This window comes from Myotis daubentonii, chromosome 1, assembly GCF_963259705.1.
Source record: "Myotis daubentonii chromosome 1, mMyoDau2.1, whole genome shotgun sequence".
Classification (NCBI taxonomy): domain Eukaryota; kingdom Metazoa; phylum Chordata; class Mammalia; order Chiroptera; family Vespertilionidae; genus Myotis; species Myotis daubentonii.
The window spans coordinates 211,692,474-211,716,698 of record NC_081840.1 but is presented as its reverse complement, the minus strand read 5'-3'; the positions used below and the strand labels follow the sequence as shown (position 1 = coordinate 211,716,698).

The following is a 24,225-nucleotide window of genomic DNA, read 5'->3' as shown; positions in this document are numbered from 1 at the left end:
TATCTCTGTAATACACATATATCATTTTTGGAAGTGATTAGATCAATGTTTCTTTGCCCGTCCTTGGTTATATTTCCATATCCCTCAGGAATAATAGAACAGAATGTAGAGAGAAATTGGAGGTAGCCTGTTGCATTGTCAAAAATGAAATTCCCACAAGCATACAGATAAAGATAGAGGCAATAAGAGCCCTAATAAAAATGCATGCTGAGCGTGGCACCTTTCATACACTCGGTTCATTCAAAGCAGTGGAAATCCAGTTAGCATAGGTAAGAGAAGGCTACACATCGGTCCAGAGGAATTATACTCAGTAAAAAATGGCTAAACACCGAAAATTGGTTTAAAAATTATGCACATGGATCTGCCATCCAAATCTGAGAAAGAGATTCAAATGGCTATTGAATTGAAAGTGAGTAGGCAAATACTCATTCAAAGATAAAAACACAAAATCCTACTTGGTGTCTTAAGAGGAGAAAAAAAATACCAATCAATACCAAGATTTTAAAAGAAGAACAAAACAAACAAACAAAAACAGAAACGAAGAAAAAGCATCATCCTGGCTTTCACAGAGCGAGAATTATAGTTACCTGAAGAATACCAGAGGATTCTATTTTGTATGTTTAGTAGTATCCAGGAAGCAAAATTTCCAAGAAACAGACATAGGAATAGACCAGGAGTAGATGAAAGGACAACAGGATGAAATATAAGATAATATTGAATGTAAACTATAATTAAAAATAAAATAAAAAAGAAAGAACAACAGGCTGAGATACAAAGATGATAAACTGAGATGAAAAGGGACAAAGTATGATAAGAAGTCATTTGAAGTGATGTAAACTAATAATTAAAGGTACAATCAAAGAAGATATCCAAGCAGCCCCAAAAGGATTAATCAAAGGATTAATCAGTTTTCTGATTCTGATTAAAACCTTGAGTTAGAAAGTACTGAATGATTACTAGGCAAAATTTATGAAAAAGAAAAGAGATAACATGGAAAACTGAAATGTCTGTTTAAATAAAATATAATTCTATCAGCATCCATTCAGCAGAGACACTTAATGAAAGAAGGCACAAAATCAGTGTAGCCTCAGCCTCATTCATTGTCACACTAAAAACCAAGGGGAATAAATGGAATAAAATTTTCAAAATTTTGAAGGGAAGATGTGGAATCAGGGCTATCACCAACAAAGGAGTTTTCCCCTTTTTTAAAATATAAGGGCTCATAATAATGTACTACTCACATATTCTTAACAAAATAAATAAATAAAATTAATGAACTGACTTGATTAAGTAAAATGTAAGAGATTTTTTAAAAAAATCTGGTATTGAATATAAAGCTAAAAGCAAAGTGAAAAAGAAAAAAGGAAAAGTTCTTATAGTAAAGAGATAACAAAGAAAAAAAGAAAGTAGCACAGTGACATTAAAAAGTTGATGTAAATACAATAATCAATTATCCTATCTAATAAAAGAGAAACATGGTAATTGGCGTACGACCACTACCCTTCCCATTGGCTAATCAGCAAGATATGCAAATTAACTGTCAGCCAAGATGGCAGCCGGCAGCCAGGCAGCTTGAAACTAACATGAGGCTTGCTTGCTTCAATGACGAAGGACTCCAACGTTCCCCGCCTGCCGCTGCAGGCCTCTGAGCTGCAACCAACTATGTAACAAACATAGAAGCTAAACAAAACCCCAGAAACCTGCCGGGCTTCAGCCAGCAGGATCGCAACATTGTAACCAGAGGCCAGAAACCTACTTTCAGCAGCGGAGGCCTAAGAGCTGGAGCCAAGCCTCAAAGCTAAAGCTGGCCCAGAATAAAAAAAAAAAAAGAAAAGAAAAAAAGGAGCGGTTGGGAGCTTCAGTCACCCCCAGCCTGAAAACAGCCCTCAGCTCCCCAGTGGGGACCTCCACCCTGAAGGGTGTGTGACCAGCTGCAAACAGCCCTCAGCCCCTCACCCAGGCTGGCCAGGCACCCCAGTGGGGACCCCCACCCTGATCCATGACACCCTTCAGGGCAAACCAGCCGGCACCCACCCATGCACCAGGGCTCTACCCTATATAGTAAAAGGGTAATATGCCTCCCAGCACCGGGATCAGCGTGACAGAGGGCAGCACCCAAAACCCCTGATCACCCTGCGGCTCTGTGTGTGACAGGAGGTGGGGCCACAACCTCCCTATCCACCCTGCTCTGTTCGTGACAGGGGAAGGTGCCCCAACCCCTGGATCAGCCCTGCTCTGTGCCTGATACGGGGGAGCTCCCCAAACCCCTGATCACCCTGCGGCTCTGTGTGTGACAGGGTGCGGTGTCCCAACCCCCTGATGGGCCCTGCTCTGTGTGTGACAGGGTGCGGCGTCCAACCCCCCCCCCCCCACTGGCCCTGCTCTGTGTGTGATGGGGTAGAGCCATAACCCCCCCATCGGCCCTGCCCTGAGTGTGAGAGTGGCAGTGCCCCAAGCCCCTGATCGGCCCTGCTCTGTGGGTGATTGAGGGCAGCACCCCAACCCCCTGATGGGCCCTGCTCTGTGCATGACAGGGGGCAGCACCCCAACCCCGATTGGCCCTGCTCTGTGCGTGACAGGGTACAGAGCCCCAACCCCCCTGATGGGCCCTGCTCTGTGAGTGTCAGGGGGCAGTGCCCCAATCCCCTGATTGGCCCTGCTCTGTGTGTGACAGGGGGTGGCGCCGCAACCTCCCCATCAACCCTGCCTTGAGTGTGACAGGGGACGGTGCCCCAACACCACCAATCGGCCCTACTCTGAGCGTGACTGAGGGTGGCATCACAACCTCCCAATCCGCCCTGCTCTGTGCATGACAGGGGGCGGCACCCTAACTCCCCAATCGGCCCTGCTCTGAGCCTGAACAGGGGCTGCACCTAGGGATTGGGCCTACCCTCTGCCACCCGGGAGCAGGCCTAAGCCAGCAGGTCGTTATCTCCCGAGGGGTCCCAGACTGCAAGAGGGCACAGGCCGGGCTGAGGGACCCCCCCCTATTCCCCGAGTGCACAAATTTTTGTGCACCGGGACTCTAGTATTAAATAAAATTAAATGGGTAAAATATAATATCTTAATCTTTAATATTTTATATTTTGCATTTGGGGTAATTTTTGTAGATTGATCATATATATTACCAACTTTCTCATCAGTTGTTTAAACTTTTCATTTCAATCACTATAATTCTCATTTAAAAAGACTTGCTAAATTTAAAAAAAGCTTTCTTTTCCAAGCTCCTCTTTTTCTTTTTCATTACACTTTCTATGTATTCCTTTAAAACTTTAGTCATTGTAAACATATTCATTTTGTGATCTCACTCAGATTATTCTATCACCTATTAGCATAATGGTTACTATCATGTCTATTAGTATGCTATAATCTAGTACATTATCTCTCATACTAATTTCATTCTCTTGCCCTTAGAAATTCCTTTCTAAATATTGGTTATAATTTTTAATCAGATCAAATTTTCTTCTTCCTTTCCCTTCCACTGGGAGCAGTTTTTATGTGCTTCTTTGTTGTTGCTTTCTTGCACCAATGTTCAAAGAGATGTAGGTTGTTTTTGTTGTTTCTCATTTCATGGTCAATGCTGCCCTTTTGGGATTCCAATATTATGACTTAGTTCCAGCTAACAGCTGGAGCCTGTATCTAATGTGCCTCAATATATGTTAAGCATCAGCCCCCACACACCTGGTTGGTGCGGAGGGGGAGGCTGACCAGGGTGGGAATATCAATAGAATCACTTCCCTGGGGAGATAAGAGCATTCTAGCATTTTTAGATTCTTTTTACTTGTTTTCATATCTAGGATATTCCCCCCACCAAGATTTTCATTTCCTCCAGAGGGACTGATTGCACCTCTGTGTCAGCCCCATTCCTTATGCATATCCTATCTTACCGTTGTATCAAGTTCCTTTTTTCATTTATCATCAGTCAGCAAAAGTATAACTTAGTACGTATTCAAAAAATGTTAAGCGAAACAACAAAATTAATGAGAAAATTTGTGGAAATGTAAATTATATTATTAATTTCTCTACTATTTTTAAAAGCAATAAATTTTTTAAAAATATATGTATTTATTGGTTTCAGAGAGGAAGGGAGAGAGAGATAGAAACATCAATGATGAGAGAGAGAATCATTGGTTGCCTCCTACATGCTCCACATTGGCGATCTAACCTGCCATCCGGGCATATGCCTTTACCAGGAATTGAACCATGACCTCCTGGTTTATAGGTTGATATTCAACCACTGAGCCATACCAGCCAGGGTAATTTCTCTGTACTTTTGATAATGCTAAATTGACATAATTATTATCAGTGCTAAATATGGTAGATGTATTTTTCTCCATCTAGTGGAGCATAAAATAATCAAATGAGAACCTATATCACTCTTTATCTAACATGCATTCCTCAAAGGGTGAAAGCCAGTTGAACATTTTCTATGGAAATAGAAACACGGTGAAGAAATCCATGCCTCATAACATAAAAAGATAAAAACTGGTGGAGGCCAAAACATAGTCTGACTATGAAAATTAAAGTCCTTATTGCTTTACATTCCTGCATGTCTGAATGATTTCTGGGGAAAAGATGAAAGTCATTTCATTGTGAGCCAGAAAAGATTTATTGAGAGTAACGAAAGGGAAAATTTATTAAATAGAAACATTCCACACTATCCAAGAAATATTTTAAAGAGTTACAAGGAAAGAGTAGCTCATAAAAAAATGGTCATTTCTATTTAATGCTATTGGATTCAAAATTATTTTATTCAAATGTAATATGTGAATCATACACAAGAATATTTGTAAAATATATGTCAAATCATATAAAAATAAAATGGACAAACTGGTAAAGCTACCACATAACTAAAGAAATTGGATATTATCCCTACAATTGTGTCTCCTTACTTGCGGCTCCCCTATTTCACCCTCAGCCTCGTTACATAATTGCTCCTCATCCATACCAAATTTAAACATATTTGGAAATTTTTAATCATTCTTTTGCTTATATTTATTTTAGTTTATCACATATTTTTATTCATCTCTATACAGTGTCTTATTTGGCATTGTCTATGCTTGATAAAAGTAAAAATGGTATCTTACTGTGGATAGTCTTATAGTCTTGCCTTTTCATTTAGAGTTGTGGACATTCATTTTCACGTCTTTATAAAATTCTATTGAATAACTGCTACTTTATCTACTTTCCTACTGATGAACATTTAGGTTCTTTCTGTTATCAGTTTTATTTGTGTTTTTTTGTTGTTGTTTTTTTTGCTAATACAAATAGTGCTGTTATATCTATTCTTGACTCAAAGTATATTTGAGCAAGTACTTCTTCAGAGTAAATACCTAGAAAATGAATAGTTGAGTCATAGGGTATGCACATGTTCAATTTTACAAGTTTTACCAAATGGTAGAACGAAATTACAGTCTCCTCCCATTGCTCCTCATCTTCTCCAGCCTTGCATATTGTCAGATTTTATAATTTTGAAAATTTAATAGGTGTAAAATGAATCTCATGTGTTTTTAAACTGCACTGTTTTGATTATAATGAAAATGATGTCTTTCAGAATTTCTTTGGTTAGACATCTGTGTTTTCTTATATGTGAAATATCTGTTAATTTGTTTGCTCATTTTAAAATTTTTACCTTGATTTGTAGTGTTTCTTATCACATTTTCAATGCTAATCCTTTGTCATTTTGTAGCCTGTATTTTCATATTTATGTGCCAAATTTATTACCTTTTCTTTAATGGTTAGTGCTTTTTGTCCTGATGCTAAAATCTTCCATTTCCTGAAATTACAAAAATGTTCATCTTTGTTATCACATAATTTTAAAGCTTTGAATTTTGTATGGCTACAATTCATCTGAAATTGATGATTTTTGCATACAGTGTGATGTGGGAATTTAATTTTCCATGTGGCTAACATATTCTCCCAGCATTGCTATTGAATGGTTCTTCCTTTAACCAACAATCTGCAATGCTTCCTCTGTCATATAACAAATTTCCTTATTCTGAGCTATTCCACTGACCAGTTTTTAAATATAGTTTTGAGCAAATCTAATACTGTTTTAATAATTACAGCTTTATAAGTTGCTATCTGGTAGTTAAATCATATCATGTTCTTCTTTAGGAGAACTTTTTTTGGGGGCAATGTTCCCATTTATATAAAATAGAACAAACGTTGGGATTTTTATTGTAATTGCCTCTGACCTATAGGCCGATTTTTGGGGAAAATAAAATATTTACCATATTGAGAGTTTCTATCTATTACAATAATACTAGTATATGCTTCTATTTGTGTAGTTCTCTGTTTCCCAATGAAGTGTTAGAAAAGTGGCCATATACACAGGTTTTGCTAGATATTCCTAGATACTTGATAGTTTAGGCTGCTATTAAAAATAGCATTTAATTTTTTTTTTGCTTTTTATTTGTTGGAGATACATTTATAAATGAATATAGTGGATTTTCTGCAATGGTAGTGACGCCAGCATCTTTCTAAACCCTCTCATTATTTCTAATATTTTTTTTTAGAATTCCTTCAAGTTCTGTATGTAAACTCTTACATCATCCTCAGGCAATGTCATCACATTCAAGTCTTTAATCTATGTTGAGTTAATTTTTGTATATGGTTTCAAAAAGGAGTCCAATTTCATTCTTCTGCATGTGTATGCCCAGTTTTCCCAAAGCCATTTAGTAAAGAGTATCCTTTTTCTATTGTGTTTTTGGCATCCTTGTTAAAGATCTGTCCATTATAGAAGTGTGGACTTGTTTCTAGGCTCTCAAACCTGTTCCAATTGGTCTATATGTCTGTTTTTATGTCAGTATCATACTGTTATTATTACTGTAGTTTTGCAATATATTTTGAAATCAGGAAGTGTGATGCTTACAGCTTTATTTTTCTTGCTTATGATTACTTTGGCTATTCAGGTTCTCTTTTGGTTCTATATGCATATTAGGATTGTTTTTTCTATTTCTGTAAAGAATGCCTTTGGGAATTTTATAGTTTGTATTGAAGCTATAGATCACTTTGAACAGTATGGACATTTTAATAATATTAATTCTTCTAATCCATGAGCATGGGATGTCTTTCCATTTGTCTGTGTATACATTTTCTTAAAATAGAATTTTTCTGGGTGTTACCTATTTCTGCATAACAAACTACTCTAAACAACAACTATTTTATTATTTCTCATGATTCTGTGGGTTGTTTGGGGTCTCAACGGAGTGGTTCTCATGTTGGTCTTGATTGGGGTTTGTTAAGCATTCCAGATATTTCAGTGTCTGAGGGTGGGGGATCCAAGATGGCTTTATTCACATGTCCGGAGCCTTGACAGTGATAGCGGGAAGCCTGGGACCAGCTGATATGCAGAAATGGTTGGGCTTCTTTCTCTCTCCATGTAATTCCAAGGCCTTTTTCTTCCATCTGACTTCTCCATATGGCCTCTTTCTGCCATCGGGTCTTTCCAGAAGGATAGCTGGACTACTTACATGGAGTATCAGGGCTACAAAAAGCACAAAAGCTAAGGCTACTAGTCTTTCTGGAGTCTGGAGTTATCATATCATCAGTTCTGTAACTTTTACTGGTTCAAGTGAGTCACAGAGGGAACTCTGCTTCATTGTGGGAGAGTGCTACACAAGGGCATGAAAACTGAGAGGTATGTTTTCCTCTTTGGAGACCAGCTAAGGCATAAGATTTAGATTGATTTTTTTTCTCATTTCTTTGGGGGATATTGTTGCCACTGTTTATGGATTTTTAAAAAATCAATGTTGTAAAGACTGCAGTGAATTTAATTTTCATGACTTTATGGGTGATCTGCTTTATCTTGCTGGCTGCTTTTCAGATCTTTTCTTGGTATTTGATGTTCTGCATTTTTCTATTATGTATCTAGATATGAATTTTAAAAGCCTTTTCTGAATGCAATACATTGTGCTTCTTGAAGAATGAATTTCTGTTTTTTCTGAAAAATCCTTATATGTTTTCTAATCAAATATTGCCTCTCATCCATTTACTTATTAGGTACTTCTGGGTTTCCAATTAGATGTATATTAAGCCATCTCTTTCTAAATTCCACATTTCCTTTCTTCTTTTCCATTTTCCTTTCTCTGTGTGCTATAGCCAAAGTAATTTCTTCACAATGCAGTTCAAATGCCACAAACAGTGTATACTTTTAAAATAGAGTTTTAATCTATTATTGAGTTACTAGGGGCCCGGTGCACGAAATTCGTGCACTGGGTGTGTGTGTGGGGGGGAGTGTCCCTCAGCCCAGCCTGCCCCCTCTCACATACTGGGAGCCCTCAGGCGTTGACCCCCATCACCCTCCAATCACAGGATCGGCCCCTTGCCCAGGCCTGATGCCTCTGGCTGAGGTGTCCGGCCCGGGCAGCGGGGACCCTCAGCTGCAGCGGCCCCACGATCGTGGGCTTCGCTTTAGGCCCAGGCAAGGGACCCCTAGCTCCTGGGACTGCCAGCTTCGACCGTGCCCAGCTCCCATCGCTGGCTCCACCCCTACTTCCTGCTATCACTGGCCAGGGCAGCAAAGGCGTCTGATTCTCTGATCATGGCTGGGGGGCAGGGCAAAGGCAGCCCCAGGGCCGCCTTTGCCCTGCCCCCCAGCTCTTAGCTCCCCCCTGGGTTTCCAATCACTGTCAGTGGCAGGGGGCTTCTTCCTACTTTCCCTTTCGCCTCCCTGCGTTGTGCCTGCATATGCAAATTAGCCGCCATCTTGTTGGCAGTTAATTTGCATATAGCCCTGATTAGCCAATGAAAAGGGTAGCTCGTACGCCAATTACCATTTTTCTCTTTTATTAGTGTTGATTATTTTCAGCAATTATACATGTTATGTGTTAAGATTCTATTTAGCTTTTATCCAAATCTCTCCAGTCATTCTTGCTGCCTGCTTGTTTTTATGATACTGTCCTTTATCTTATTAAGGTTTTCATATATAGTTGTTTTCATTCTGTATCTACTAATTCTGATAACGGTCGTCTTTGAGGACGTTGCCAGTTGCTTCTGCTATCACTCATGGTATTTACCTCGTGTTTGGGACTTTGTTTCTGAGCATGCACGGATGAGAATTCTGCATGAATGGAGCTGTTTTTCTCCAGATGACATTTGTTCCTGTCTCTGCTGAGAACCAGGTGCTACTTCCTTGAGACTGCATTAGCCTCCTTGAGAATCTTGGCTAAGTTCTCAAGTTTACCTTTTATGGATAGAATCCCAAGGATCACAGTTCTTGCTCTGCTCACTTGATTATCACTTATGCTTTTCTTCCATAACTATATTATTGGAAAGAAATCTGTCCTCCTAGTAATCCCATCATCCCTGTCCAATTGCCCCTTCATCTTCAACCCTAGCTTCATACACTCTTTGGAAGGGAGTTTTGGACATTCCTTTACGATTCCTTCTGCTTATGCAAGCCTGAAAATATATTGTAAAGCCGGTTTATCAGGACCTAGTTTCTTTAGAATTGGGGGGGAGGGGAGAGGTCACAGATTACTTACTCTCAACTTAGTATTTATAATCCTGGGTTTTGTATGTTAAATTTATAATGTATTAAAGATTCAAACTAAACAGAATTATTTTTTTATTTATTATGTTTATTGACAAATAAAATGGTAAGATATTTAAAACATACATCATGGTGATTTTAAATGTGTATACATTGTGAAAGGATTCCTCCCATCTAGTTAGTTAACGCATACATCACCTCACATATTTATCTCTTATTTATTTATTTATGTTGGTGAGAGCATTTAAATTGTACCTTCTTAGCGAATTTTAATTATATAATACAGTGTTATCAACTGCAGTCAGCATGTTTTACATTAAGAAATGGTAATCTTATAAAGAGTAACATCACACATGCTGTATTTTCCTTTGTACTCAACAGCCAGTACTATATTATCAACACAGGTTGACCTTTAATAAAGTGAAATGATATCAGCCAAATTCTGAAGCAAATGAATGCTTACTGAGCAAATATGACTTTTCACATGTATTCAACTTGGAGGTTGAATACTTGGAGGTATACTAGAAATATTTTGAATTTATTATATACCATTGTACTTACAAGCATATAACATTACTGTGGTTTAAAAAAGCCATATGAAAACAAATTTAATTTAATTTCTTTTTAAAAAAGAAACTATCACTCAAAATAGCCAACACAATATTAAAGGAGAAGATCAAAGCTGGAGGACTGACACTACCTGACTATAAGACTTAGTATAAGATTGGTATAAAGCTATACCAATCAAGACAGAGTGGTATTCCATCAACAAAACAACGAGAAAACCCACTGTGTGGGAAAACATATTTGCCAATGACATATCTGATAAGGGCCTAATCTCCAAAATTTATAGGGAACTCATACAACTTAACAAAAGAAAGATAAACAACCCAATCAAAAAATGGGCAAAGGACCTAAATAGACACCTTTCAAAAGAGGACATTCAGAAAGCCAAGAGACATATGAAAACATGCTCAAAGTCACTAATCATCCGAGAGATGCAAATCAAAACAGCAATGAGGTACCATCTCACACCTGTCAGACTGGCTATCATCAACAAATCAACAAACGACAAGTGCTGGAGAGGATGTGGAGAAAAAGGAACACTTGTGCACTGCTGGTGGGAATGCAGACTGGTGCAGCCACTATGGAAGACAGTATGGAGTTTCCTTAAAAAACTGAAAATGGAACTCCCATTTGACCCTGTGATCCCACTTCTAGGAATATATCCCAAGAAACCAGAAACACCAATCAGAAAGGATATATGCACCCCTATGTTCATAGCAGCACAATTCACCATAGCTAAGATCTGGAAACAGCCTAAGTGCCCATCAGTAGATGAATGGATTAGAAAACTGTGGTACATCTACACGATGGAATACTATGCTGCTGTAAAAAGGAAGGAACTCTTACCATTTGCAACGTCATGGATGGAACTGGAGAGCATTATGCTAAGTGAAATAAGCCAGTCAATAAAGGAAAAATACCACATGATCTCACTCATTCGTGGACAATAGAGACCATTATAAACTTTTGAACAATAATAGATACAGAGGCAGAGCTGCCTCAAACAGATTGTCGAGCTGCAGCGGGAAGGCCGGGGAGGGTTGGGGGGCAGGAGGTAGGGGGGTAAGAGATCAACTAAAGGACTTGTATGCATGCATATAAGCGTGACCAATGGACATAGGACACTGGGTGATAGGGGAGGCTAGGGGACTGTCTAGGGCGGGGGGATAAAATGGATACATATGTAATACCCTTTGTAATACTTTAAGCAATAAAAAAAAAAAAAAAGACAGAGTGGTATTGCTGAAAAAATAGACAAATAGATCAATGAAACAGAATAGAGAATCTAGCAATAGATCCACATAAATATAATTAATTGATTTTTCCTAAAGGTTGCTTTTCAACAAATGGTGCTGGAACAAGTGGACATCTAGACACAGACCTTATCTTTCATAAAATAACTCAAAATTGATTATAAAGATAAATGTAAAATGCAAAACTATAAAATTCCTAGACTATAATAACATAGGTAAAAATCCAGATGATCCTTGATATGGTGATGACTTTTTAGATATAACACCAAAAGTACAATCCATAAAAAATAATTGATATGCTGGACTTCATTAAATTAAAAACTTATGCTCTAGGAAAGACAATGTAAACAGAATGAGAAGATAAGCCTGGGAGAAATTGTTCTGCAAAAGACACATCTGATAAAGGACTATTGTCCAAAATACACAAGAACTCTTAGAACTCATCAGTAAGGAAACAAAGAATCTGATTTTTAAAATGAGCCAAAGACCTTAATGGACACATCATCAAAGACGTTAACAGTTGGCAAATAAGCGTATGGAAAGACTCTACATCATATGTCACCAGTGAGAAGCAAATTAAAACAACAGTGAGGTACCATGACATACTTATTAGAATGGCCAAAATCCAGAGCACTGACAAGCTGAAATGCTGGTGAGGATGTAGAGCAGCAAAATTCTCACTTGTTGCTTGTATGAATGCAAAATGGTACAGCTACATTGGAAGACAGTTTGTTGGTTTCTTACAAATCTAAACATACGCTTTCCACAAAATCCAGCAATAGCACTCCTTGGTATTTACCCAAGGGAGTAGAATACTATGTTCACACAAAAACCTGCACAAAGACCTTAGAGCAGCTTTATTCATAATTGCCCAAACTTGGAAGCAACTGAGGTGTCATTCAGTAGGTGACTGGATAAATGATAACTGTACAATAAAATATTATTCAGTGCCCCAAACTAATGAACTATCAAGCCACAGAAAGACAGGGAGAAATCTTAAATGCATATTGCTAAGTGAAAGAACCCAAACTGAAAATGCTTCATACTATATGGCACATGCTATATGATATTTTGGGAAAGGCAAAACTATGGAGGCAGTAAAAAGATCAGTAGCTGCCAGAGGCTGGGGTGGGGGAGGGATGAATAGGCGAAGCATGGAGGATTTCTAGGGTGGTGAAAATACTCTGTGTGATGACGGATACATGTCATACATTTTTCCAAATCACAACACTATGCACTTTGGATGATTATGATATGTCAGTGTAGGTCGACCAGTTGATACAAACACACCACTCTGGTGGGGGATGTTGATAATAGAGAAGGCTATGCACATGTGGGCCCAAGATATATAGGAAATCTCTATATCTCCCTCTCAATTTTTCTATGAACCTAAAACTGTTCTAAAAAATAAAGTGTAAAAAATGTAAAAGAAATTGTCCTGGAAAAGTTCTACTTGTGGAAACAAAATAATGAGGTGCTTTGGAGCAGATCTTTTTTGAGAAAAATCTCCGGAGTGTCCTTTAATTGTGAGGCATTAGGCATTCATCCAGGTCAGAAAGGCAGCCTGGAGTTGACACCTGTGGCTTTGTCTACACTGCCACTTTATTTTGGAGGAATTATATCACAAATTCTAGAAACTGTCCTTTGTATCTATGTGGATTTAATGGGATCTTTCATATTTTTCAATGACCCCGTTCATTATAATTGAGCACTTGACCCCAAATGGACTGATTATAATTCCCTAAATGCCTTGAATTTAGGACATAGGAAGAGTCTTGAACTCAAGAAGTAGCAAGGTCAGTTATTTTTAAATAAACAAATTCAATTAATAGAGGTTGAATATGTTTCATAGAATTCTTAGTACATCAGAATGTTATCTCTGAGTAGGGTCAAGTGCTATCACTGCTCTGCTATACTAGTTGTCAAAGTTTGCTAATAGCATACAAGGTGCAGCAAAAGTAGGTTTATAGTTGTTCATTTGGAAAATAATACAGTAACTAATAAATAATAATATAAGAATCTCTATGTTTTGTATACTCACAACTGTAAACCTACATTTGCCACACCCATATATAAATGGAAGCATATATTTGTAGAGTTAAGAACAGCTGGGATAAGTAAGAATGCCACCAAATCATTTAATTTGAATATGAATTCTTTCTATAATAGTTAAGTCTAAATTTGGGGTGATGGATGTGTTAACTAACTTTATTGTGGTAGTCATTTCACAATAAATGCATGCATCAAATCATCACATTGTAATTTACACCTATAACTTACACAATGTTATATGTCAATTATATCACAAGAAAGCTGGAAAGATGAAGTCTAAATTTAATTTTTATATCATTAAGGACTCTTGATTTTAAGTGATAGGAAAAAAAAGATTTTTTAAAATAGAATTCTTTGATGCATATAATTAAAAATCTGGGATTATATTTATCTTTATGTATTTCTTGAACCAGAATGAGCTCAATGTCTCACTTCTCTGTCTTCCCTGTGCCAATTCCACTCTCTGTTATGCTCAACCTTTATACTGCAATGTGGCTACATCTTCATAATCCCAAGATCAGTGGAAAAGAGGAAGTTCTCCCCCGCATTAAATGTAAAGATCCAGAGTGTTATTCTAAATATAGATCTGTCACAAACCCATCACTGAACAGACCACTGGGCCCATAGGAAGATCTAATATAAAGGGCAGGTTAGCCTAGGTTATGGCATGATAAGCAAAAACTTAATAACCCAATGGCTATAACAACAGTCCTTATGTCTCTCACAGGCTCTGTGGCCATCAGAGGCAGGGTGCTTCTTAGTCATCCTCACTCCCGGACTCACCCTAAAGGGCAACCACTGTCTGCTGCTGTCATGGTGGCAGAAGAAAGAGTTTGGCTGGACCCACATTAGCAACCATATGCCTCACCTCACAGTGACATATACTTCCTTTATTCACTATTCATTAACCAGACAGAATCGTCACAAGCCCCGCTCAACCACTGGGGACAAGGAAGTACAACCCTTACCATGTACTCAGAATGGGAAAATTTATTTTTTTTGCCAAACAGCATTAATAAATGCCTAATGCACTATTTGGCTCAAGTTACATAGCCACCTAGACTTGGGAGCATAGTCAGCCCCACTACAATTGAGACCCTATATGTCCTCACGAAAAAATTTAGTCTATTGGTAGAAAAAAGTAAGAGTTGCCATCAGAAAACAAAACAAAACAAAACGAAACAAAAAACCCAATATCACATTTAATTAAGTCAGTTTCTAGTAAAATGACCGAAGTTTTAGATTCAGTATGAGTGTATTTTCCTATGCTAGTAAATTATTAACATGAAGCGTTATAAACCAAAAGCCAAGAACTAGATGTCATTTTCTCCCCATCCTCCTAATTCTAATCTGGTTGACCCCTGAAGGATCAACACAATCTAAAGTTTTCACAGTAGACATTTTAAATCTAGTTCAGTTGCTAATTTATAGGTCATAAACAGCGCAACCTGTGACACTGAGGTAGTTTTAAACCCATAACTAATTCTATTAAAAAAATAAAGATGTGTGAGCCACACTTGGGTTTTCATTTTTAGTACCTAGCTAGAATGGTTCTTTTTGTTGTAGTTGCAGCATCATTAGATTGGGGTTTTTATTTTTCCTGCAAGATGTTCAGTATCAAGGGTTCAGTATCTTCCTTTGGTTGTGAAGAACAGATATCCATTTAAGTGAATTCAAAAAAAAAAAAGGAATCTACTGTAAGGCTACCATAGGTAATCTCTGTTTTCTCCATCTCTAGGACTATGCTGACTTCTTTCATTTTTCTCCTCTTCTTCCTTAGCATCTGCCCTTCCATTTTCTTTCATAATGATCTCTCTTCTCATTCACTTTCATAGCCCAGGGCATGACAATCAAAGGACAATGACAAGTTACAATCTCTAGACCTTTCAGTCAAATTCCAAAGAAAAAGAATCAAATTCACTGGGTGTTGGAAACTGGTCTTCTGTTAGTCAAATCAGTTCTGGTTGGGGGGAAAGTATCACATGGTACCTATCACTGCTTCTTTCAGGGCTTTTGGGTGAGGTCAGTTAAGCAAGAAGAATTGTACAGAAAGCTAATTGGCTGTGACTACTGTAGGAATTAGGATGCAAATATTAATACCACTTATGGTTACTTGCCGGGGTCCAACCCCAGCGGGTCCAGGGATCCCCAAAGGTGTGGACGGAGTCGGCGATGAAGGAATGACACGGAGACAGTGTTCAGTTGATCAGCAGCCTAGCCAGGATCTCCAGCCAAGTTCTGGTCTCGATCTCCAGAGAGGTTTTGCTTAGGATCTCCGGAGAGGTTCTGTCTGAGATCTCCAGCCAGGTTCGGTCACCAGGTTCTAGTAAGGCTCTCCTGCCAATCTCCGCAGTCAGGTTCAGTCCAGGATCCCCTGCCATGCTCTCTCGCCAGGCTTTGCCTCCAGGCTCCGAGGCCAGTCCCTCTCCAGGATCCTCCGGCATGCTCTCTCCAGCGAAGTTCTTCTGTCCCTAGAGAACGTTCTGTGTAGGTTCTGTGCCTAGGCTCTGTCTCTCTTGGTCCTGTCTTCCAAGCCCTGTGTCCTTAGTTCTGTGTTCTGAGTTCTGTGTGTTTCTGTCTTGTTACAACTGTATTTATACCAGTTGATTCAATCCTATCAATCTCTATTACAAAGGTTAGGGCGTTTCTTATCTCCATTCCAGGGAGAAAAGATTATGTAGTTTAAGCATGATTGTTCGTAGTTAAAGGGATTAATTACCAGCCTGGCACTTAGTTGAGGGGTTTTATTCCCTCCCTAACTTCAGGGGAAAATCCCTACCTGGGGATTTAACCTTTCTCGGAGAGGTGACCTTGGTTAAAACACAGCGCCAAGAAGGTGAGCAAACATATTAAGAACCGTATGCCATATATGCCAGGTCCCTTGAAACAGCAAGGATGGACCGGCTCCCGGCAGTTACTGCAATTGTAAGTGCTTTAAATATTAACTTATTGAATCCTATAATGCAGATACTATGATTGGTCTCATATTATAGATAAGAAAACTGAGATACAGAGAGATTTAAAAAAAAAACAAAACTTGTCAATGGTCATGCAGTTACTGAAAGTACACAGTCTTGTTCAGAGTCTGTGGTCTTACCTTTCATGCTATACTACTACTCTAATATCCTAAAGCATCCAAGTTTACATCAGAGAGTTTATTAATGTTTTGGGGGCTGTTCTCTTAACTCTTTTGCCAGTAGTAAAATGCTTCTCAATCCCCAAAACTCATGCCGAATACCAGGAATATCAGTATTTTCACTTAGCGAGCTTCCCTAAGTACCTTCCTTCTGCTACTAAACCACCATGCACTGATGACCTGAATTACCACACATATTACCTTGTCCTGTAATGGAATAACATTGTAATACTATGAGGTTCTGTAGAGCAAGGGTGATATGTTTCTTATCTTTATATTCCGGGTGCACAGCATAATTAGTGGCACATAGTATATACTTAATGAATTGTTATTACATTATTCACTTAATGAAAAACATAAATGCACTAACTGCAATTTGTGCTATATAGATTTTACAAATTTCTCTTCTTCTATCATTACATAGGACAAACAGTGCTTCTATAAGAAAACCCGGGAACAATGCCTGTGAATCTTTGAAATTACTGGGATTCAGAAGCCGCGACAGTGGCTGGTTTGGTCTTGATGGTGTTGCGGTGAGAACCACGCAGAGTGGCTTGGTATCATTTGAATTGTGTGAACACTTAGAGAGGTAATACAATAGTAAACAATAAAAGCTGATGACGTTCTATCCCAGTGACTTATTATTGGCTTTACGGAAATGGGATCATAGGATTACATTTTTATTCTTCAGATAGGAGTATGAATAGTCCCTTAGGGTGTGCTTAAAATGCAAACCAGAGCTGACATGAATATGCTATCTGTAATTTCATTTATGATAGTTTAATAACTGCTTTTGGAAACCACTCATAACTTAGATTTATTTTTACAGGTTGCTTCTAACTCCAAAATAGTTTTAAAATAGCACCTTCATTTCTGAAATTCCATGACGATAGTAATTAACTGTTCATAGTATGCTCATCTCATAACTATGTATTTATAAACTGAATTTGTTATTTCAGTGTCCTCATTTTGCTTTCTCATTTCCATGCTTTCTAGACAGCTCATTATGAGAAGAGTTTTAGACCACTTTAAGGTTGATGAGAAGTAGACATTCATAAAGAGAGGGCAATCATATGTCCAAAGATAGACTTTATTTCATAATGGAACAGCTTGTCTACAATTGTCTTGGGTCAGGTTCGAGTCTAAGATGTAAATGCAAATGACTTATTGAAAAAGGGCCCTCAGGTGAATCCTGCAAGGGAATAAAAGAAACAACGAGGCTTTGCAGTGTGACTATCAAGGCGTCTGGCTTTCCACCCCCGTGTCAGGCAGTCCTTGTCTCTGGGAGTGGGGCTGCTTTGGATTGAGGGTTCCTGCCGGGCAGTTCTCTGGAGAAGGGCTGGATGATGGATGATCCAACCAAGGGGAGGGGTCTGTATTAATTTGCTAGGATCCCAGAATAAAGTAGCAAAAGCTGGGAAACTTAAACAACAGAAATTTATCGCCTTAGTTCTGGACGCTAGAAGTCCAAAGTCAAGGTGTTGTTAGCAAGGTGCATTCCTTTTGAGGACTGTGAAAGAAGGACCTGTTCCAAGGCTTTGTCTTTGGCTTGTGGATTGCTGTTGTTATGTCCACCAGGCATTGATTCTGTATGCATATCTTTGTGCCCAAAATTCCTCTTTTTATGGCACCAGTCATATCAGATTGGGGCCCATCTTAATGACCTCACATTAACTTCACCTCTGTAAAGACCCTATCTCCAAATAAGGTCACATTCTGAGGTACTGGGTTTTAGGATTTCAACATATGGATTTGGGTAGAGGGGACACAATTCAACTCGTAATAATTCAACCCATCATAATAATCCTTACAACACCTGACGGAGAGGAATATTTCAACCCCTAGTTACTGATGATATACATATTCTGAATCTTATTGCTAGTAAATAGATTATTTTGATCATCATTCTCTTCTATAATTTGAAATACGTATTAGTAATGCTAATTAAAATATAATTTAAAATATGGTGCCATATTTACAGTTGAGCTGAGACTACAACATTTCTTTGTTTAAGAACATCTTGTTTTAGAATTTGTTTTGATTTGAGCTGGTTTCCTGACTGCCCAGAGTTTCATTAAAGTCATTCATGAATCTAACCAGTTGGTCATCAGAATGCTTGATTTTGCCCTAGCCAGTTTGGCTCAGTGGATAGAACCATGGACTGAAGGGTCCCAGGTTTGATTCTGGTCAAGGGCACATGCCTGGGTTGGGGGCTCAATCCCCAGTGGGGGGCGTGCAGGAGACAGACGATCAATGATTCTCTCTTATCATTCATGTCCCTATCTCTCTCTCCCTCTCCCTTCCTCTCTGAAATCAATAAAGGTATATTAGAAAATTTTTTTTAAAGAATGTTTGATTTTAAAGGAAATTTAGATGACAATGGCTCCTTTCGTGGGTGTTATCAGTCATCAGTGATATTTTTGAGACTGGATGTTTCCCTTCGGTCATGCCTCTTCTCTCCCATGCAGGTTTATTGTGGTCCACCTGTCCTCCATTGTGGACAATAGCCATTTGGTTTCTTTTGTGAAATCTTTAGAGGAAGCCATGCTCAGCACCAGTGCCTGCATTGTACTGTATCACCAGAAAGACAGTCCACACCGAGTGGTTATCTCAGTGGTGCCTTCTAAAGATCTAAACCAGGAGCTTAGGAACCTGCGCTTGGAAGCCTGCAGTGGTCCTCCAGAGCCCTCTCGCCACTTCCAGGTGAAAGAAGGAGAACAACTTCTTTTAAGGTTTACTGGAAACATATTTGCTTCAAGTAAGTATAAAGACATCTTTTTGCATATTCTACAGGCTATCAGCCACAGACTTCAGAAGGAGTTTGCTCAACTTGTATTCCTAGGAAAACTTCTGAGGACTGAGGGGCTTCTGAAGAGCAGGGAGAGAAAGAAACTCATTTACTTCTTTCTTTCCAGTCTCTTCCTTTGCTTTTTAGAGGAGGCATTTTCCTTTATGGGCAGACTCTAAGTGATACTCTTAGAAATCGTCTTCTCTATGATTACTCTCTGAGTCCATGCTAGGGTCATCTCTTTCCTACACCAAAGCAGTTGCCTCCTAAATATTCCTCTTTCTTCACTATTAGTCACAGGAAATCTATTTACATATTGTGACAACAGTGACCTCTTATAAATAATACTTTATTACTCTCCAATTAAAACCTTATGATTACCTCCTATTCTACTTAAAATAATACCCAAACTCTTGTTGTCTTACAATCTAACCTGGGGTCAACAGACTCCTAAGAGATATGTGGATAGAACTATATTCCAGTACAACTGTCTTGTTTGTAATTCCACTTATTTTATTTTACATATTTAAAAGACTGCTCTGAGAAGGAATCAACAGGTTTCACCAAAGTCCAGAAGAGTTCATGGCACAAAAGTGGGCTGGAACCTCTGATCTGGTGACACACCCCTGCTTCCTGCTGATCCTCATATTTATCCAGTGGTTTTTTTTTAATCTAGTGCTTTTTGTTTCCACTATAAATCTTACCACAAGTTGGAATTATTTTACTTATTTAATTGTTTACTTATGTTTCATTCATATGCTTATGCTGTGTCCTAGTTCATCAAAGACTTTCAATAAATGTGATGATGCTGAGAAAAAACAAATAGGGTGAGTGAATCTGAGAGGGGGCAGGAGAGGTGGGAAAAGTGAGGGAATCAATGAGAAAGAAGAGAGAAAAGGAAATGACGAGAACAAGAGAAGGAAGGAAAAAGAGAACAGAGAGAAAAGAGCTGAGTAAGAGAAGAGAAAAAGATTCGGGGGGAGCTGCCATCACAGAATTTTTTTTTTTTTTATTGATTCAACTCCTTCCCTTCTCTAACTCCTTTCTTTGAGGTGGAATAGAATCTAACAGGTATGCATATAAAAATGAGGTGTGAGCTCTAGCTGGTTTGGCTCAGTGGATAGAGTGTTGGCCTGTGGAATGAATGGTCCCGGGTTCGATTCTGATCAAGGACACATGCCTGGGTTGCGGGCTTAGTCCCCAGTAGGGGGTGTACAGGAGGCCGCTGATCAATTAGTCTCATCATTGATGATTCTATCTCTCTCTCCCTCTCCCTACCTCTCTGAACTCAATAAAAAAAAAAAATGTTTTAAAGATGAGGTGTGAGGGAGAACGCAGGGATAGGTTTCTGGGCCAGCAGTCTTGTAATAGACATGACTTGGAGTAATATTCTCTGTTGACTTGTAGATTAATATAGATCCCAATGATTTTTAATGCTGAATCTCTCTGATTCTGGAAATTACTGCAAGCCCCATGGGCTCTTCGCTGCATCAAAAATGATGCAGCTTGAAGCCGAGGCTGTTGTTTTCCTGATGTCGCTGATGTAAGTGAGAACCAAAGTGTCCCAATTTGAAGTATCTCTTCCACCCTCACATGCAGAGTCTCAGCCATCTGAGGCAGCTGCCGGGACTTAGAGAGTGTCAAAGATGTCAGAAAAGGGATAAGGGAGGAGAAGAGGGGGAGGAAGGAAGGGTGGAAGAAACCCTTCTTCCTACTTGGCAGCCGGAGCAGAAATCATGGTGTCCACCATGGGACAATCTCTCTAAGAATAGATAGTCAAAAACTGGAAGTGGCCCACCCAAATGAATGATGCAAATGATTTTCCTGTAATACTTAGGACAACAGCTGTGTTTACCTACTGCCCTAAACAGGAGTGAGTTACTGTGCTTCTTATGGGCAGTGGCACTGAGTGTACTTTTGCCTGTAATGCCAGGGAGCATATGCTAAAACAAGAGTTCCTGAAGATAGCCAGTGTGTGTGCAATTCCCCCGAATGAGGAACAGAGAAGAGCTCATCTTCACTCAAAGAAAATGAGTCAGGCAGGATGCCAGAATCAGTTCTGCTTTGTCTTTTCTAGAAACCCATGTTCAGGTCTGGAGTCTCACTGCTTTTTTGGTTTTTCTCTATTTAAGAGAAGCCAGGAGTAAGGAATTGCTATTCATCCTTGCATCAGGGTCTGGGTCCTTTCTGTGAATCTCATGAAGTCAGAGGCTGTCTGCGTAGGGTTCTCCTCCCCTCCCATCCTACCCCTACCTGTAACTATCTCCGCCTGCATCTTCACCTCTTACCTTGATGATCGTGTTCAGAGATGCCTTCTTTCCAGTCCTTATTTAACTTCTTCAGAGTCTATGTGCTTCTTTTTTTTTGTGGACCTCGCCATAGATGCAATCTTCTACTTATTCATTTAATTGTTGGTCATTGACAGTTTCTCTGACTACAGTCTCACGAAGGGAGGGTGTGTCTTGTTATCAAGCACCATTTAATCCCTAGCACCTAGGACGGTGCCTGACAGTTAGAAGGAATATATGGAGTATTTGTTGGAAGAATGAAGACAAAAACGTTTGAAAGGACTTAACACAATAGCATTGTGCAATTAAGTGTTTAAAACTTTAGTACATTTAGATGACCGCTCTCTGAGATATGTCCAAATCTCTATATTCATTATGTAAAATAGAGATGACTTCTTCGAGTGAGGACCATGGGACATGGATTTTATTTAACGTCTAAGAGAAAAATAGATCGATAGGGAGTCCCCCTTAGTCTTTATATTGACCTTTGGCATTCTGCACACAAGCCAGAGTGTGCATTGTCTCAGTCAGAGCTGTAATTCAGCACGTAAGCTTTTAACTGAATGACATGGAAACCCCCAGTACTTACAAAATCCAGAAGGTGCTGGGAAATGGGCAGACCAAATTTAAGTGGGCTACTTTTGTCATACAAATCCAAAACAATGAAAAATTCTGCTTCTTATCATTTGCTATCATTTATTGAACACATTATATGCAAGGCCCTGTGCCAAATACTTTTTATCCATATTATCTCGCTTTATTCCCAGAACAAACCTAGAATAAAACATAGGAGTTTTATTTCTCTCTTTTTAAACATAAGAATGTTAAGTAAAGCTCGAAGAAGCTCAGAGATGTGAAAGAACTGGATTAATATGACAGCGTACGAAAGTAGTAGAGGCTGGACTGGGATCTATATCTTTATGGCAAAAACATATTATAAGTGCTGCATTATACCTGGCTAAGGGTAATGCAGACATGCCTTAGGGAATGTGGTAGTGTCTGTTTGTGGTTGCTGTGATGAAGCAAAATAATCCTGATTGTCATGGTAAAACGCCCATGGGTGAAAGGTTATGTTTACTAAAGCTTCATTATTTTCAGGGTGCAATGTGAAGACTTTGGCATATCATTGTTTGGGGGAATTCACCAGGTTTTAATAGAAATTCCAGTAATGTGACTCTAGTAACCATTTCATGTAGAAGTTTTCGAACAGCACTGCCTATTTCTGCGATGGTGGAAATATTTTACCGCTGCAGTGCCCAGTAATGTAGCTACTGAACAATTTCGGCTAGTGAACATTTGAAATGTGGTTAGAGTGACTAAGGAATTGCATTTTAACTTTAATTAATTGTAACATTAATTTAAGAAGCCACAGGTTGCTAAGTGGCACCGGATCTGGAGTCTCACTACGAGGTCATGACAGTGTGCACTATGATACGGAAAGGGGAAAGTAAAAAAAAAATAACAATTCTTGAAAGGTGAAAGTAATTTTTTAAACACAGGGTGAGCTGGCTATTTCTAATTGTTTCTTGGTATAGCAAAATGGAATAGAAAATGGAAGATTATTAGACATAGAAGCAGGTGGAGATTCCTTGGTCGAATTACAGATAAGAAATCTTTTGGGTAATTTATACAGTCTCGGGGTCTATTGCTGCTGCTTTGTCAGGATATATTTTGACAAGAGGCAGTGACACCAAAACGCTTTAAGTGCATTAAAGAATTATATGATTATTTGGATTTTTAAAAATTAAGACAAAGTGGTATATCTAATAACAAGTGCATGTTACTTTTATGTAGGCAATGGGAAGGATTATGGAAAAGACTACAAGCTTATTTTTCATTTACAAAGAAAACCCAGGCTGGAACTCCAAATCAAAGAGGTGGATGAATTTGGCAACTACAGCTGCTCGCATTATAAGGGCACTGTTGTAGTTTACAAACTACCTAAACAAAAGACAATCCACAACTTGGACCAATCTCTCATACTTAATGAAAACCACTATCAGTTGCCAGTGTGTAAATTACCATTGAGACTACCAAAGGTGAGTTCTTTTACTTCCCTAATTACCATATTTCGTTAATTATTTGTAATGCTCTACCACAATCAAAACTTCTGCACACGGATACTTGAAGTTAAAAAAAAAAAAAAGATAACAATAAAGTTGATAAGGAAGAAGTGGGTAGCAACAATTTTAGAGTGTAGAATACATACCAAGGTTCCCACTTTCATATAAACTTTCTAACAGGAACAATTCAAGTTGAGTTGATCCTGACAGTATGTAGTTAATGACTATGGAAATCATGTCATTCAGTTTCTGTGACTGCATTTGAGTGACTGGGAGATCATTATGAAAACATTGGATATATTTTGGAGTACAACCCTTTGAGGAAAAATCATGTGGTGAGCATGGAAATGACATCAAAATATTTTCACCAAGATTTACCAAATCCTGCACATTTGTTTTCAGAGTTAATTACTCTTATTTAAAACTAGAGGCCTGGTGCACAAAATTCAGCCTGGTCTACTCCCTCTCACAGTCTGGAGCCCTCAGGGATGTCTGACTGATGGCTTAAGCCTGCTCCCTGTGGGCCTAAGCCATCAGTCAGACATCCTTAGCGCTGCCGTGGAGGCAGGAGAGGCTCCTGCC

The 24,225-nt window shown here is 38.8% G+C and overlaps 1 protein-coding gene across 1 annotated transcript in view; it reads left to right on the top strand.

Annotated features, from left to right (window-relative positions):
- The window catches only part of DTHD1 (death domain containing 1), a 65,370-nt gene that overhangs the window by 14,771 nt on the left and 26,374 nt on the right, over nt 1-24,225 (top strand). The window contains exons 6-8 of the mRNA XM_059682721.1: nt 16,929-17,093; nt 18,973-19,262; nt 23,375-23,619. Coding sequence (XP_059538704.1) covers nt 16,929-17,093; nt 18,973-19,262; nt 23,375-23,619 — 700 coding nt within the window. The remainder of the gene's footprint in view (nt 1-16,928; nt 17,094-18,972; nt 19,263-23,374; nt 23,620-24,225) is intronic.